This window comes from Maniola hyperantus, chromosome 9 (genome assembly GCF_902806685.2).
Source record: "Maniola hyperantus chromosome 9, iAphHyp1.2, whole genome shotgun sequence".
NCBI classification, from domain to species: Eukaryota; Metazoa; Arthropoda; class Insecta; order Lepidoptera; family Nymphalidae; genus Maniola; species Maniola hyperantus.
In genome coordinates this window covers 2,128,364-2,147,358 of record NC_048544.1, presented here as the reverse complement: position 1 = coordinate 2,147,358, position 18,995 = coordinate 2,128,364, and the positions used below count along the sequence as shown (strand labels likewise).

At 36.6% G+C, this 18,995-nt stretch overlaps 1 protein-coding gene across 3 annotated transcripts in view; it reads right to left on the bottom strand.

Moving 5' to 3' along the window:
* Positions 1-44: 44 nt before the first annotated feature.
* The window catches only part of LOC117985108 (lysosome membrane protein 2-like), a 63,602-nt gene continuing 44,651 nt past the window's right edge, over positions 45-18,995 (bottom strand). For all 3 annotated transcript variants that reach the window (XM_069501001.1, XM_034971790.2, XM_034971789.2), the window contains exons 2-10: positions 14,697-14,788; positions 13,921-14,084; positions 12,253-12,397; positions 5,738-5,938; positions 4,875-5,102; positions 4,018-4,132; positions 2,995-3,145; positions 2,059-2,200; positions 45-1,589 (exon numbers count right to left, since the gene is read on the bottom strand). In XM_069501001.1, the coding sequence (XP_069357102.1) occupies positions 936-1,589; positions 2,059-2,200; positions 2,995-3,145; positions 4,018-4,132; positions 4,875-5,102; positions 5,738-5,938; positions 12,253-12,397; positions 13,921-14,084; positions 14,697-14,788 (1,892 nt within the window). In that variant the 3' untranslated portion in view covers positions 45-935. The remainder of the gene's footprint in view (positions 1,590-2,058; positions 2,201-2,994; positions 3,146-4,017; positions 4,133-4,874; positions 5,103-5,737; positions 5,939-12,252; positions 12,398-13,920; positions 14,085-14,696; positions 14,789-18,995) is intronic.

Sequence of the window (18,995 nt, the reverse complement as noted above, 5' to 3'; positions counted from 1 at the left end):
TTGACTCAGAAATCCCTGTAAGGTAAGTTTTAATAAATAAACAATTTCGCATTCGTATATTACAAGTAAGTAGAAATGCAATAATATTTTATTTATTCTTACCTTATCTATGATTTGGAGTCTTAAGTTATCAAATAAAATAAATAACTAATTTAAATAATAAGTCTTATTTATTGGTGCTTAACAATATTAATAATTTCGATTGCAAGGTTTTGAGTGACCAAAGCGATAGGTATAAATAAGAAAAAATTGCTAAGTATGTTTCTTACTGCACCATTTCTTACCAAAAACAAATAGTAAGGTAAGTAGGCACTTACTAAATACTTACTAAACATGAAAAATGTCTAAAAGTCTAAATCTTAAAATATTTTTTTTTTAAAGATATTTTGAAATAAATAGATACCGTAAAATAATATTGGTAAAATTGTTTCTTTATTATTTTTTGTTTTATTTAATCGAAATTATTGATACTATAAGAAAAACTACCTAATACTTATAACTTAGCTCTATGAAATTAAAGGAAGACGCTGGAAGTCACTACACTAAGAGATATTTTTTCTGATTTTCTCTTTCCAAAAGAGTTTCCTTTGAATAGGGAAAACTTTTCCTTTCCGGTTCACCTCCCGAATTGAAAAACTGCGGAATGTCTAACAAAATAATCTAAATATCTAAATGTCTAAAGAAAAGTTCTGACTTTTGATAGAAAACTCTTTTGGGAAAAAATTAGAAGGAACTTCAGAAAATTTCTCTCAGTCTAAAAAGTAAAAATCTAATAGTTACTGATGATAATCCATTTCACAAAAAGAAGTAAAACCACAAAAAGTTTTTTTAATTTAACTGTACTTGGCACTGCAACCAGTCTATTAAATAGTTCATCACTAACAAATTATGTGAAGGCAAGTTCAACATGGCAAGACTCACAATTATCGATAAAATTATTCGATATGTACGAACATCTCGTTCTTTCTGTCTCTTCGGTAATTCTTATCATCAAACTCTGCACCATCGTCTAAAACTTCCAAATATTTGCAATCGTCCTCACTATCACTCTGTTTCACTTCTCGATATCTGTTAGTGTAAGAATCGCTTTCACTCGAATCACTTTTGAACGCCTCGTTGGTCTCATCTTGTGACTCTTCAGGAGTTATTAGTGAGTTCTTTCTATCACTTTGTTTTTTGTTGTGTTTTGAGTGAGTTAGTTCAAACTTGTGAACTTTATCACCCAATCTGTGTCCTAATTCTTTGATTTTGTCACTTTGGGTTTTTAGGAACGTCGATTTAGTATCATAAGTTTGGTCTGAATCGGTATCTGAGAGGGGTACTTCACAGGGAGTGTATATATCGCCTTTGCTATTCCCGTTGTTCTTTCTCTCTCTTTCCACCCAAAGTCTTGGTCTGAAGTTAATATTTTGGTTCTTTTTGGCGTATGACTTGAACATGATCTTGAATGTTAAGATGTAAGTAGTGATGAGTATCAAGATGGTACCAGCAATGAAACTGATATACATCCAGCATTGTTCGACGACGGGTAGTATGTTTAAGTATAATTTGAATTTGAGTTCTAGGTTCGGTGGCAGTGTGTACATTCTCTGTAAAGAAGAAATAATGTTGAAAACAATGACAGATTTTAAGATATTGGTTATACGTATAATCAATAAATTTTGCGTATCTTATCTAATCGGAAGGTAGGGAAGTTATTGATTAATAGTAACCATATCCGGTTGATAGTCAAATGGTTAAGACTGCGGCCCCCTATTCAGGGAGTCAGGGGTTAGATCCCGGGCTTCTCCCGAACTTTTCTGAATTATGGGCATTTTCAGCAACTAAAATCACTTGCTTTATTAACGTTGAAAGGAAATATCATGAGGATACCTACATGTCTGTGAGTTGTTCATAATGTTTCAAGTATAAACCTTTCTAATTCTTAGAGGAGGCCTGTGCTTAGTAATGGGCCGGCAATAAATTGAGATGCTGATGATGATATCCGGTTTTTAAAGCCAAATCTACTCAATGAAGTAATAATAATGAATAATTTCAATATACTAAAATATGACTTACAATATCAAACCACAGGAGTGGAAGGTACAAGTTGGAGAATTTCTCCACGTGCCGAATATTGCTGATGTCGCCGAGCGCCATGTTGATCTGGAACTTAGAACTGACGTCGAGAGGCAAACCTGCGTCAGGCTGGACCCAGAATCTGTAATATAATAATTAAAATTAACAATAATTAAGAACGATGATGCTATTAAGTAAACACCCATTTCAAGTCATAGTTTCAGAGTCCTCAGATTTGTAAGTGAATCTATCAAATAATACAGTTAAACTTGTCCCATAAGTGAGGACTAAAATAAGGGATCCGCTGAAAGTCAGGGATAATATTAACACCAATTTCTAAATAAAACATGCAAAGTGAAACATTTTCCAAATACAAAAATTGTTTCGCGGTCTACGAGATTTTTAATATAGCTTATAACGAAATTAAATAAGTTTAGCTGTGTTTGGACTACAATCAGAGAAATATAAAATCCGATAAAAGTTGCATGGAAGCAACTGAGCTTTTAGTTGCAACATTTATAATATTGTATAATACACTGACTGACTGATTGACTGATCTATCAACGCACAGCTCAAACCACTGGATGGATCGGGCTGAGATTTGGCATGTAGTTCATGCTATTATGACGTAAGAAGGGATTTTTAAAAATTCAATACCTAAGGGGGCGCAATAGAGATTTGAAATGTGTTGTCCACGTGGATGAAGTCGCGAGCGTAAGCTAGTAGTGTATAACATTGTAATATTGATTTGAAAAGAGCAACATCTAAGTTTCTTGCCAACTTTTTTCAGTAAAACTTGACCTGCTTTCTAACTGGTGGTATAGTTACCAGCATAGTTATAAGAGCTTGCTCTACATGAAATGATTATTGTAATTTGATTTGATTTTGATTTAAAAAAATATGCAAGGAAAGTAAGAAAGTATACAAACGTCTTACCTAGTCTCATGCTGTTCTTTATTCGGAGTCAAGCCTTCGACTTTGCTGAACAGGACGTCGTCTCCTTTATAAAAATGAGGGTAGGACAGCGCGATGGGGAATCCGTAGTAGCAGTCCGTGACGTCGATCAGGCCTTCAGGCAGACATTTACCTAAAAAGGACATTTGTGTTAAGGTAACATAAATTTAGCAAGCTGAAGTGGCAGTGGGCAGGTCATGCCTGTCGTAGAGGCGATGGCCGTTGGAGCCGGAAAGTCCTTGAGTGGAGACCGCGTTTAAGCAAGCGTAGTGTGGGACACCCTCCAGCACGATGGACCGACGATATAAAGAGGCTGGCGGGAAGTGGCTGGATGAGGAAGGCTGAGGACCGGGTGTGGTGGCGCTCTTTAGGGAAGGCCTATGTCCATCAGTGGACGTCCACAGGCTGATGATGATGATGATGAAAAGGTAAATATCCATGCTAATTTTATAAATGCAAAAATGTGTCTATCTTTAGTAGAGATAACGGGGGACAGGCATACCTACTACTTTTATCCCGGAAAATCAAAAAGTTCCCACGTGTTTTTAAAACTCCCATCCATTTAACCGATTTTGATGGAAGGTACAGAGATACTCGCAGCAAAGAAGAAGAAGGAAAATCTACAGGATTTTTAAAAATCCAAAGATCACGCGTATGAAAGCACGTCATCATCACATCGTGTAGCGTGATATAAAAAGGCTGTATGACTAAAGGCTGTTTTACGCCGAAGTAACAACATATTATGACGATCGACATCTAACACTACTACTTACTAACTACGTACACGTCCGTTACTAATAACTGCTTTTGTACACACTTTTTTTTTTTTTGGAGAGTGACTAGTTTTATTCATGGCTTGTATTACTCAGTTATCAATTATTGTCATAATCTGTTTTGTGTGTCCAATAATATATATATATATAAATATTGTTTTATGGGTAAAGTAAAACTGTTTAACTCAGAAGTTTCGTATTAAGCCCACATTTTAGTTTCTTGATAACTTACCATGTCTGCAGAAGCACTTGTTTTTCTCATTGTATTTCCCGTTGTCCAGCATATGCTCAGGGAACACGTACTTGTAAGCTTTCATACCATTCTTGATACTCTCTTCTACCGGGATCTGGAATCAAGTTAACTCATACTATATTATGTGAAATACTTTTAGAAACAAGTCTAATTTTCTCTTATTGGCAAATCTAATTTCTCATTTTGGAAACTTATGTCTGATTTTAGCTACTTAATTTAATTTCTCGTATTGACAATCTGATTTTTCATAATGGCAAATCGGCAAATCTAAATTCTCATATTGGAAACCTAATTTGTCTTATTCATCATCATCATCATCATCATCGTGTGCCTTGTGTGTACTTTGGGTATAGTAAGCCCTGTCCACCCTCTTATATCGTCCAACCATTTGCGTCTTTGGTGACCTGGAGCCCTTTCTCTTATTGGTAAATGTAATTTCTCATGTTGGCAATCTTATGGACATAGTTAATTTCTGATTTTAACAAATTTAATTTTTCATGTTGACGATCAAATTTTTCATGTTGGCAAATCTAATTTCTCATGTTGGCAAACCTAATTTCTCTTATTGGCAGATGTAACTTTTCATGTTGGCAAATCTAATTTATCTTATTGGCAAATGTAATTTTTCATGTTGGCAAATCTAATTTATCTTATTGGCAAATGTAATTTTTCATGTTGGCAAATCAAATTTCTCATGTTGGCAAACCTAATTTCTCTTATTGGCAAATGTAATTTTTTATGTTGGCAAATCTAATTTCTTAAGAAAGCTTTTAAAGTAAGTATATGAGTACTTTTTTTTTGTCGTTCAAATAGAAAATACTAAAGTCACTACTTACCAAAGGTGCAGCCCGGCATAAGCTCTTTCTATAGAACAGTACAGTCTCGTTCCGGCTAACAGCTCCCTGGAACTTGGTGCCGTCAGAAGCGTTCTGAACGTTAGAGCAATACTTTCCGTCCCACTGTGGGAGGTCGGTGGACCCTCTGTACGTGTCTATGAGGCCGGATCGAGATATATCGTTCTCGCCAGTGAAAATGGTCTCAAAATCTCCATTGAAGTCATACATCTGAACAAAAGAATTGGTTTTTGTTAGAATTTATTACCATAAAGATTTATGTTTATATCAGGCATTAAACGAGTTTGTATCTCATGCGTTGTGATCACTTTTACTTAATTTGTATTATATTTTAATTAAATATAATATGCACTTATAATAATGCTAGTATTATTGTTATTCACAGTTTATCCTCATGTTTATTGACCTCAGATTTTCAGCATTTTTCCATTAAACAAAAGAGTTATAATATATATCTTTGTAGAGTAGTATATATTTTCTTCTTCTTGAACACTATATGTCTATATCATTAGTTACTTCTTCGTCAAATGTTGAAAGGAGACGATGACTAACTAGTATGCAAATTAAAATTTTACTTACAGATGAATTAATTGTTCTGATAACATTTAAAAAGTTGTGAGTAAAGTTAACAGAAGATCCATCTTAAGAATCATCCAAATATGGCCTCATCGCTTTAGCGATAAGGCCGCCTTTGCATGCTACATCTATTAGAATAAGATCCTGTATTGTGTTTTTTCAATGTTTACTTTGTGTTGTGTGCAATAAAGTGTCAATAAATAAAAAAAATAAAAATAAATATCATATTACGACAGGGTAATAAAATAAGTGACGTTGAAATAACTTACCCTATCAATAAGCCCAAGTTTATCGAAGTAGATCCAGCTGGGCATAAAGGTGTTGCCCAAAGTCATCAGCTCGGACTTGAAGCCCATCATGAACTCCCTGGCCGTCATCTTCATAAGAGGCTGGCTGTTGGTTAAGCCGATGAGGTTGTTCAGACCGAAGCGAGTCATGAAGCTTTGCTGGGAGACCACGTTGGCAATTGACTGAAACAAACAATAGAAAATTTTAAAACGATTATAAGTCAAAACGTCATCATCATCATCATGATCAACCCATCGCCGGCTCACTACAGAGCATGGGTGAGAGACGAAATTTGGTACAGAGGTAGCTTGCAACCCGGGGAAGGACATAGGCTACTTTTTATCCCGGAAAATTTAAGAGTTCCCACAGGATTTTTAAAAACCTATATCCACGCGTACGAAGTCGCGGGCATCAGGTAGTTTATAATAAGGGCACTGATTTCTCTGCTTTAGCCACAACAAATTTTATGTGGTCGCGATATTGATAGTAAATATAAATAAGGAAGGATTCATTTGACGGCCTCCCTGGCGCAGTGGTGAGCGCTGTGGTCTTAATAGTGGGAGGTCCCGGGTTCGATTCCTGGCAGGGGTTTGGAATTTTATAATTTCTAAATTTCTGGTCTGGTCTGGTGGGAGGCTTCGGCCGTGGCTAGTTACCACCTTACCGGCAAAGCCGTGCCGCCAAGCGATTTAGCGTTCCGGTACGATGCCGTGTAGAAACCAAAGAGGTATGGGTTTAATAAAAAAAACTGCCATACCCCTTCCAGGTTAGCCCGCTATCATCTTAGACTGCATCATCACTTACCACCAGGTGAGATTGCAGTCAAAGGCTAACTTGTATCTGAATAAAAAAAAATAAAAAAATAAAAAAAAGGAAAATAATGAAAAGCTACATAATATTTTAAATGGCCATAAATATCAGTTACAACTTATTATGGTCAGTAGATAAGTACCTTTATAAATGACAAATTGTAAAGATATTCGCATTGAAAGAGGGACGAGGTCAAATTTAGGTTAAGGTCGACAATCCGTACTAATATGGGAAAGTGAATTTGTTTGTTGGTTTATCCTTTAATCACATTGCAACACAGCAATAGCTCAACCGGTAAAGGAGTGGACTGAAAACCGAAAGGTCGACGACGCGACGGTTCAAACCCCGCCCGTTGCACTATTGTCGTACCCACTCCTAGCACAAGCTTTGACGCTTAGTTGGAGAGGAAAGGGGAATATTAGTCATTTAACATGGCTAATATTCTTTAAAAAAAAAAAGTTTTGATTTATATACCTATCATTATCTAGATTAGTTCAGTATCTATAAGAGGAATGTGCAGCATCCAATCAAGAGAGTTTCAGGATGTGAAGCGGAAAATGTAGGAACAATTATTATTTGGTTGAAATAAAGTAAAAAAATTTAACGTGTTTTTTTATTCAGATGCAAGTTAGGCCTTGACTGCAATCTCACCTGGTGGTAAGTGACGATGCAGTCTAAGATCGAAGCAGGCAGTTTTTTTAAATAAACCCATGCCCCTTTGGTTTCTACACGGCATCGTACCGGAACGCTTAATCGCTTGGCGGCACGGCCTTGCCGGTAGGGTGGTAACTAGCCACGGCCGAAGCCTCCCACCAGACCAGACCGGAAATTTAGAAATTATAAAATTTCTAATCCCTGCCAGGAATCGAACCCGGGACCTCCCACTAGTAAGACCACAGCGCTTACCACTGCGTCAGGGAGGTCGTCAAATAACCTTTTTTGCATGTTTTGAGTTACAAACCTTGAAAGTGACTTAAACTACTTTGTATCCCGGGAAAACAAAACGTTCCTGCGGGATACGATGCAATTTTTCATACCTTTGTCCTTCAATAATGTAACAAATATCAACGGATCCACGTGATCTTTCGTATTAATAAAATTAAAGATAATATGGAGAGTGACATAAGATTTTTTCCCGAAAAATCTTACGACAATTTTAAAAACCAAAATCCACGCCGACAACATTGCAAGTATCAATAATTAGTGTAATTATAATTATCTAATGTAATTATTTCCGTGTATGTTACAAGCGTGATATGACGTAGGTAGACCGTACCTAGGTAATTGAGATAGCGTGTAGTGTAGTTAAATAAAAAAAATTGCTCTTGCGTGTATGGTACTACTTTAATAAAAGTGTGTTCCCATATAGAAAATTCTGCTACTTTTGAAAGCCCATAATAATTTGATAACTATTAATCCTTACTTAATGATATAAGCGGTGTCCTTGAGGGACAAGATCCGAAATGAGGAGATCCGCAGGAGAACCAAGGTCACTGACATAGCCCAAACTATTAGCAAGCTGAAGTGGCAGTGGGCAGGTCATGCCTGTCGTAGAGGCGATGGCCGTTGGAGCCGGAAAGTCCTTGAGTGGAGACCGCGTTTAAGCAAGCGTAGTGTGGGACGCCCTCCAGCACGATGGACCGACGATATAAAGAGGCTGGCGGGAAGTGGCTGGATGAGGAAGGCTGAGGACCGGGTGTGGTGGCGCTCTTTAAGGAAGGCCTATATCCAACAGTGGACGTCCACAGGCTGATGATGATGATGATGATGATGATGATGATAATGATATAAGATAAGCGTGTCTGTCTGTCTGTTATCTCATTCACTCAATCGATTTTGAGGTTGCTACAGAGACAGCTCACATGCCGGGGATGGACATAAGCTATTTTCATCCCGGAAAATCAAAGAGTTCTCACGGGATTTATCAAAACTGTTTGTTTTCCAAGCTGACAAAGTCACGGACTTCATCTACTACATAATAACTTTGACATTTAACTATGTGCTTTTCTGATCTATAAATAAATTCGTAATGAAATAGAAAAACGATTGCATTGGTAGGTAAAATCCGAAACTGCTCCAAATATCTTGATTGATTTGATTTACTTTTAATCGGAAATTGTATACTTAATTATTTATTAGGTTTTAGATTTAATTTAATTTATTTTAGTTTTAATTTAATGTTGTTTTTATAGATTTAAGTTTATTAATAGTTTATTTGTAATTAAAAATTGGTCATGAACTCTTAATTATTTAAAAAAACCGAACTTGAGAGCTAAGGCATTAGCTAACTAATATCTTACACCAAGTCGAGGTTGGGTACCTACTTAATTTAAAGTTTTAGGTATTTGAACGGGTGCCTATTTTGCCTCAAACATTTACGTATGTAAATAATGCTAAAGTAATGTTGCAAAAGTTTAACTAAATGTTAATGCAAAGGTTTAGTTTGAGAAATACTTAGTACCTAGTCAAATATTTTAAGTAGGTACTAAGTTGAAGCATTCCGCAGTATTTGACTTTAAGTATTTGCTAATTAAATATTCATACCTAAAGACCTAAACACGACAGGTTTTAAGTTAATATGTAAATAATTAATGATAGGCAATATATTATTATTTGACTTTTTCATTAGTTTGTATTGCATTCATCCATCATCTTTTTTAGCGTTTCATCATCATCATCATGATCAACCCATCACCGGCTCACTACAGAGCACGGGTCTCCTCTCAGAGTGAGAAGGGTTTTGGCCATAGTCTACCACGCTGGCCATGTGCGGATTGGTAGACTTCACACACCTTTGAGAACATTATGGAGAACTCTCAGGAGTCTCAGGCATGCAGGTTTCCTCACGATGTTTTCCTTCACCGTTAAAGCAAGTGATATTTAATTAATTAAAACGCACATAACTCTGAAAAGTTAGAGGTGCGTGCCCGGGTTCGAACCCCCGACCTCCGATTAGAAGGCGGACGTCCTAACCACTAGGCTATCACAGCTTTCAGCGTTTAATTTATATGTACTTAATTAAATATCACGATGATTTAATGGTGAATGAAAATACGGCGAGGATGCCGGTACGACAGAGTTCTCAAAGATGTGTGAAATCTGCCAATCCATATTTTGCCAGTGTGGTGAAGTGTGGCCTAAACTTTGCAGAATGAGCTTCTATATCTGTATTTATCTATTTATTGACTTATTTTTATTTGTAAGGTACTATTAGCACAGAATCCATACTGATATTATAAATGCGGAAGTGAGTCTATCTGTCTGTCTGATAGCTTTTCACGGCCCATCCGTTCAACCGATTTTGACGAAATTTGGTACAGAGATAGCTTGCATCCCGGGGAAGGACATAGGCCTGGGGCTTTTTATCCCTGAAAATTAAAGAGTTCCCACGGGATTTTTAGAAACTTAAATCCACGCGGACGAAGTCGCGGGCATCATCATCCCATCCCGTCAATCCGTTGCACCGTTGCGACGTGATTGAAGGACAAACCAACAAAGACACTTTCGCTTTTATAATAAGGGTACTGAATATTTATTTTAACGTCTTTGCGGATTGACTCTTCTGGAATAAGCCTTCATTGGAGCCTCTATGACCTTACGGTAAAAGGAACCAAGTAGATATGCAGGCAAATGCTAAGTGTATGTGGAAATCTCAAGTGCATATCCGATTCCTATAGAAGCGGGTTTCCATACAAATGCATCGGCATGTCGTCTTGCCCTGCCTTGAATAGTAGTTACGAAATGTTGCAAAATACCTGCTATATTCTAGAAGTTATTGGCGATATATAAACTTATATAACTAGACAACACGGAAATAAAAGAATTGTTTATTAATTGGATGTAGAAACACATTTTTGATGCAGTTTGCTTCGTCTCAAATCTAAGTTATATTAAAAACTAGCTGACCCGGCGAACTTTGTTCCGCCTAACAGTTGATTCTTATTTTTTTTAATACTTACAATTTTTCTAATTTTTCTCTCCGTAAGAACCATCCTCGAACTTCAAGGAATATTATATAAAAAAGAATTAGCGAAATCGGTTTAGCTGTTCTCGAGATTTGCGATCAAGTATATATTTTTATATTTTATTTGAAAATCTTTTAGCTTCCTTATAATCGTTCAATAAATAGTGAATAATTAATCGTCTTGCAGTCTACTACCGGTTCATATTATAAATACTTGTTATTCAACTAGATAATACCTGCGACATCGTTTACGTGGATTCAGGTGTTTTTGAAACCATGTACTCTTACTCCAATACTCTTTGATTTTCCAAGGTAAAACCGCAATACCAAATTTCGTTAAAATCGGTTAAACGCATAACCAGTGACAAGGTATATAGAAGAATGGATATTAATTAGTATTGAATATAGGTAGATATAGTAGACAATAGATATAAATAAATTGCATTGCTGTCAAAATGCATAATGGACGAAAGAGTAACATCAAAAGATGATGATATAGGCGTAAAGTTTTCTGGGACGTGGTCACTGACCTCTGATTGCATACTGCAGTCATCGAGCGATTGATAAACTACACACAAAGTACAAGTACATGCATTGTATGCAATTTTAGTCCTTTGAGTGTAGGCACTAAGAAAGTTTTCCTATGAACAAGTTGGTCAATTGCCCTATTGCTTGCGAATTCTCTAGAAAGATGCATTCCTTACAAAATAATATTTGCCTTGATAGAACTCTTATACATTTGGAATGGTGAGAATTTACCTATGGGTAGGTACAGTTAGGGTTGCCAGGCGTCCGGATAAAGCCGGACATAGGTAGGCTTTTTCATTGCGTGTCCGGCCAAAATAAACGGTGTCCGGCTTGTTAGGCTTTTTACATTTCGCAAACGAGCGTGGCCGAGCGCAGGCGAGTCGACTGTCGGTCACTCCCGCAGGCGGCAGTGCCGCCTGACAACAACATTTATAACAATAATAAAAAAAGCTTGATTTTACATACCTACCATTTTTTTATCGTCGTTAATACTACGACACAAAATCCTTAATAATGTACCCTACATCCGGCCTTTCTACCCAAATGCCAAACTGGCTGGTCTGTCCGGCTATTAGGTTTGGCGACCTGGCAACCCTAGGTACAGTGCTATTTTGGCAAGAACCAGAGTAACCAATATAGAGTAAGGTTGCAAACTGTAGTGGCAATGGGCACATGCACAATGCAGATTTGTACATTTGCACTTCACAAAAACAATAAAGAAATACTTCTTACCAGCGGTATTCAACTAAAGTTTCTATCATATTTAAAAAACAAATCGCTTCTAAGCTTGTATAAGCGCGAGCGTTTCTTAGGCAGAATCCACGTTGATATTGACAACATCACCGGTTCGAGCGAACCACGGAACAGAAAATCTTTCTGTTCCGTGAAGCGAACACGCCGAAATATGCCCGTATGCGAGAGTCCGGTTTTTTGAAGCGCGTAATGTAGAGCGCGTGTAAGCGCGTATGCTGAAACGAACGTATACGCGCAAAAAAAATTACGCTAGTCTGAAACCGCCCTAAAGGCCACTCGGAATAAGTGACAGATTGCCTTTGTACCTATATATAATATGGAATTTTAATTTTGCCTATTTTCCAAGGGGTGTCAAATAGGTTGCCTTCGTACATATAAAATATGCTTGTGTTTTCCTAGGGTTCAAACTTATTGTATTAAAATAAATAGTTCAGGACTAACCAGTAAAGCAATGTGGGGTAGATATAAAATATCGTCCTCCTTGTTTCCCTCTGACAGTTCCTCCTCCCAAATAAGAGGGTGTAGAGGTATCGTAGAGAGGGTTCCGTTCTCGTTGAACGTGACATTGCTGTGCTCTAGGGCCTCACTGAAAAAAAAAGAGAATAAGATGAGAAGTGAAATAACATAAAAACTTACAAGGTAAGTATTACAGCCATCAGTACCCTTATTATAAATGCGAAAGTGTGTTTGTTTGTTGGTTTATTGGTTTGTCCTTCAATCACGTCGCAACGGTGCAACGACGGATTGACGTGATTTTTTGCATGGGTAGGTATAGATAAAGACCTGGAGAGTGACATAGGCTACTTTTTATCCCGGAAAATCAAAGAGTTCCCACGGGATTTTAAAAATACCTAACTCCACGCGGACGAAGTCGCGGGCATTGGCTAGTAATATATAAAAGAAAAGGTACTGACTGACTGACTGATCTATCAACGTACAGCTCAAACTACTTAACGGATCGGGCTGAAATTTGGCACACAGATAGCTATTATGACGTTGGTATCCATAGGCATCCGTTAAGAAAGGATTTTTCAAATTTCAACCTCTAAGGGGGTAAAATAGGGGGCTGAAATTTGTGTAGTCCACGCGAATGAAGTCGCGGGAATAAGCTAGTTATCCTGTAAAATCAAAGTAGCTATCAACACTCTTTCAAAAACCTAGGTACACGCGGCTGCAGCCTGTTCGCCTGTTCTGTAAAAACAGGTTGACTAACTTAAGTTTAAACTGATTTTAACAATAACAGGTAATTATCTAACCCGGTCGTTAACATTTTTTGAAACTTGTTTAACTAAAATAGGCTTTATAATTAATGTGTAGGTACTAGCTTAAAATAATAATATAACATATATGTATATTTATAGGTTACTGGAAAACTTGACTACGGAAGAGACGACGTTTAAGCAAACTGGCATTTAGTTTGGCTATTTTAAAAATTTCTGTTACAAAATTATAATCATTCAATGCACGATGTTTTCAATATAATATGTATATTACATAACTTTTTATATATAACATTTTTAAACTGTTAGTGGTTTATTGAATACAAAATTAACACTAGTTAAGATAAATGTAATCTATACTATTATATTATACTATTATATAAAGAGGTAATGTCGTTAAGTCTGTTTGTAGGGGGTAATCTTTGGTAACTAGTAAACCGATTTTAAAAATTCTTTCACCAGTAAAAAGCTACATTATTCTTGAGTGACATAGGCTATACGCAGTAGCGTGCACAGAGTTCGAAGCCAGGGTAAGCATTAGTAAAATAGGCCTGATACACCTTATATAGACCTACTGAATGGCAGGTCATAAAGAAAAATGGGCTCTGGTCCTTTCAACTAGGGTAAGCAGTACTTTTATGCCTCTATGAATTGCACGGCACTGGCTATACGGGATTTTTAAAAACCTAAATCTACGCGGGCGAAGCCACGGGGATCAGCTAGTAACATATAAATTACGAATTATAAATATGAATGAACCGGACCGGTCCAGAAGGTGACGTTTTTTCTCTTTTACTCCTCAGACGGCAGGTGCCCAACAAACGCCCGTGTTATGGACCATAACTGCTCTGCCAAGAGTATTGCGACGAGGAAGAAGAAAATTACTTACCGATAGACAAACGGTCCAATTTCCTTGACTTTGATCTTGGTGTCCTGTCCAGACATGTATTCCTCAGCATTGGTGACGTTGAACAGATAGACCCTGCAGTACAACTTTACTTCCGGCTTCCTCCATGATTCGAAGATTTCTCCACCATCAGAGAGCACCACTTTCTGTAAAGGAAAATTTCATTATCAACCCATTGCCGGACCATTACTGAGCACGGGTCTCGTCTCAGAATGAGAAGGGTTTAGGCCATAGTCTACCACGCTGGTTCAGTGCGGATTGGCAGACTTCACACACCTTTGAAAACATTACGAGGACTCTCACTTCTCAGGCATGCAGGTTTCCTCACAATGTTTTCCTTCACCGTTAAAGCAAGTGATATTTAATGCTTTAAACGCACATAACTCCGAAAAGTAAGACGTGCGTGCCTGAGATCGAACCCCCGACCTCCGATTAGAAGGCGGACGTCCTAACCACTAGGCTATCACAGCTAATATCACAATAAATGGGTACATAATATTATCAAAAATTGCGAAACCGGCAGGAGTCGAACCTGCGTCTCCCAGGGTATAGCGCCTGCGCGGGTGCAGATAGCTGGATCGACTTACTTTTAAAGTCGGTCACCCATCCAGTTACCGACTTAAGTTAACGTTGCTTAACAAACACAATTGATTGATTATGCGTTGTCACAACAGCTAGGCCACATGCTTCCTGCCTTTCACGTTCTTTACATAAAGTGAAATCATCAAGTTGTCATCAAATTTATAAAAAAATCTTACCCATCGGAATAACACGTCGTAAGGATGTAGGAACAATATAACAAAAGCCACTCCCAATGAGATGAAGCCCAGAAGGAACAGTATAAATAAACCTGAAACAAAACAAAAACTGTTTATTAATCAATACATTAATTTTATTAACAAATAAAACGAGCAGCCGTCGATTTTCTTTCTGGGTATTAACCAAAAGGGCATTCTGAAATTCGACGATGCGAAAGTAGGTAAGTATTTGTAAAAGTTTATTTGAATTAAAAATATTTGTGTTTTTCAAGCGGTATTTTCCTTTTACTTAAATCTACTATCTTTTTCCTGCGTGCGGCGTTATTGTGTAGAGTTTTTAAAGAAGAAAATTCTCAAAGAGAAAACCTACAAGCAAAATCTTTTTCTAGCCCAGTGGTGTGAGCTGTACCTAAGTATTTTTATGTGTCAGAGATTTTGCATTTCACTCTATAACGTACACACCAAATAATTAAAGGATAAAAACCTAAATCTTCGCGAATACAATATTTAAATATATAAAAGGAAAAGCTCACTGACTGACTGATCTATCATAGCACAGCTCAAACTAGGTACATACTCGACGGATCGTGTTGAAATTTGGCATGCAGATAGCTATTATGATGTAGACATACGCTGAGAAAGGATTTTTGAAAATTCACCCCCTTATGGTGGTAAAATAGCGGTTTGAAGTTTGTGTTTGTTGTTTGTCCACGCGGACGAAGTCGAGGGCATAATTATAGCTAGCACCAAAATATATTATGTGAGTAGACAGTAAAAACTTCCATCTATTTAGAAGAAACTAGAACTTAGACAAAAAACTGTGAACACCAATTAATTATATTATTATGACTCGAAGGTCGAACTATGGCATTTATTAATTTATATTCGCCATTATATAATATTTGCCTGACCGCTGGCCGTTGGTAAAACTGTCAATTGCTGAATAATTTGATTTGTGAATTTATTATGCGAAATAAAAATAATGCAAAATAAAGGTGTGCTAAAAATAACGATGATTTGGTGATCTGAATGATATTTTAATACAAACAGAAGTTTTGGCAAAGAGATTAATTATATCATCTATTCGAATCTAAATATATAAAATGAAAAGGTGACTAACTGACTGATTGGTCTATCAACACACAGCTCAAACTTCAGGACGGATCGGGCTGAAATTCGGCAAGGAGATAGCTATTATGACGTAGACATCAGCTAAGAAAGGATATTTGAAAATTCAACCCCTAAGGGGGTAAAATAGGGGTTTGAAATTTGTGTGGTCCTCGCGGACGAAGTCGCGAGCATAAGCTAGTAGTAAATAAAGGTATTACTATGACCTACTACAATGAGCCAATATTATAGCATACTAGCTTATGCTCGCGACTTCGTCCGCGTGGACTACACAAATTTCAAACCCCTATTTCACCCCCTAAGGGGTTGAATTTTCCAAAATCCTTTCTTAGCGGACGCCTACGTCATAATAGCTATCTGCATGCCAAATTTCAGCCCGATCCGTCCAGTAGTTTGAGCTGTGCGTTGATAGATCAGTCAGTCAGTCAGTCAGTCAGTCAGTCAGTCAGTCAGTCAGTCACCTTTTCCTTTTATATATATAGAAGATAAAAAATATACACAAATGATGAATCGATTTAATGATTTAATGAATTATTCACGCATGCATGGTTTTGATACCACAAGTTTTATGACCATCACAATGATTATTATAGTGTCTTTCAATATACAGTTTTTGTAAGTGCTAATAATAAGAGTCATAAAACATGCTTCCCTTTATCGAGATTTATCCATAATACTAAGTTTATTTTACGATATCGCAAGATATCATATAATTTTCCAATATAGTCATAATATCATAATAGTTTTTTTGTTCAGTAAAAGAAATTGCAGCGTATAAACTACCTACTTATAGGTTAAGGCTTCAATAAAATGCGTACCCAGAGGGTAAACTCTGGTAACTTCTACAGTTCATGATCATGATCAGATTGTAATTGGACGTAGTTTAGCAAAACGGACTCAAACCGCAAAAAGTCGTTTTTAAGAAACCACAAAGTCAAATATCAAACATGTACCTACCTATTCTTTAAGGCCATGAAATTCTAACTAAGCGGAGCTAGTGCGAAAAATCAGTACCCTTACTATAAATGCGAAAGTGTGTCTGTTTGTTGATTTGTTGGTTTATCGTTTAATCGGACTGACGTGCAACGGATTGACGTGATTTAAATATAAATGAAATAATAAAATAATTAACAATGCATATAATTTTAAATACATATGAGTTCTATTTGCTAAACTTCGTCCAATTATGTAAGTTATTTATTTTAATTAGTTTGATCTGGTACAAAATAAGGAAACAAAGTTCATCGATATTTAAACTACGTATTCGAGTGGAAGTTTTTTTTGTCAACGTTCAGTACTATTTATAGTTATCGAACCAGATAATTATCATCAGCGACCTTAGAATATCAAAATCTACTAATAATAAATAATGTTACTCATAGGTTAATATTATTTTGTTAGTTAAAAATATCAAAGTAGACGGAGCAAGGGCCTTTTAATTGACTATAGCGATGTAGCTTCACTTATTGTATTCTAAAAAAACATGAATATATACCTACTGCAATAAAGTAGGTATAAATAGTTATTGCCGTACCCTAGGTCAGAAAAACTAAATTAAAATAATGGTACCTACTCAAACCGGATCGAAAATTAAAAATGAAAATTATTGTTCTAGCCTATATTAAAAGTCTATATCTATATTCTACATTTTATTATATAAAAAGGAAAGCTGACTGACTGACTGACTGATAGACTGAACTGATCTATCAACGCACAGCTCAAACTAATGGACGGATCGGGCTGAAATTTGGCATGAAGACAGCTATTATGACGTAAGCATCCGCTAAGAAAGGATTTTTAAAAATTCAACCCCTAAGGAGGAGAAATAGGGGTTTGAAATTTGTGTAGTCCACGCGGACGAAGTCGCGGGGATAAGCTGGTATAATATAAACATTTACATAAATAGAGCAATTAATTCAATGTAATATCTATTGTGACGTAGGACTCCTTATGTAGGCACTAGGCAGGTAGGTACTTGTTGAAAACGGGTCATGATTATTCAGTGAACAATTGAACCCGCCGATAAATCAATGATAAAATAATAATAGATCCTTATAGGTACTTAATATAATTTTATTTAGTAATTTGTTATGGTTCCGCCATATTGGAACCGGTCTGTCAAGATCTTTGTGCGAGTGGTCATTTAAGGATTACTTAGATAGGTTAATCTAAATATATAAAACGAAAAGGTGACTGACTGACTGATCTATCAACGCACAGCTCAAACTACTGGACGGATCAGGCTGAAATTTGGCATGCAGATAACTATTATGATGTAGGCATCTGCTAAGAAAGGATTTTTTGAAAATTCAACCTCTAAGGGGTTGAAATTGGGGTTTGAAATTTGTGTAGTCCACGCGGACGAAGTCGCAAGCATAAGCATAGTTATTTATATAAACACTAGATGATAAGCGCAACTTCGTTTGCGTGAGTTTAAGATTTTAAAAAACCCCTTGGGAACTCTTTTATTTTCCAGGATTTTATTTGTCAATGCCTGTCGCTGGGAAAGCTATCTCTGTATTAAATTTCATCAAAATCGGTTTAGTGGATGAGCTGTGGCATTCCCACCCCGATTGCCATCTCTACCTGTCGCGTACTATACTATTGTACACTTTTTGATAGTCAGTTCTTGGATTTGTAAAATGATATTATAGTGGTGATAATTGATTAATTACGTAAACTTAATCTAAAGCTACGAGGGTTCCAAACGCGCCCATATCTGAGATATTACGGGGAAAACTTTAGCCCAAAGTATAAAAACAAATCCATCATGTTGATGTTTAATTTAACTAATGCAATTTTAATATTTATACTAATCCTAGATATGACAGGTACTTATTCGCACTTCCTACAATTTTTTGGGCACCGACCTTTTTTAATATCTTCGAGGTCGACTTCCGATTTTGCTAGAACAACCAAAGCGAGCTGTAGAACGAGAACTACTTACTATACTACGAAATTAAACGGCAGTTCCGTTTAGTGTCTTGTTATTGTTAGAGCTAACGCGCACGACGGTAAATTTCCGTACGTTTTTTTCCGCAAAATCTAACTACTTAGCAAACTATAGAACTATATGGAAGCGCGCCCACTGCAGAATTGATTCCGTACCGGATTTTGATACATTTAAATTAAAATTTACTGATTTTAGCACGCACTGCAAATCATCGCACT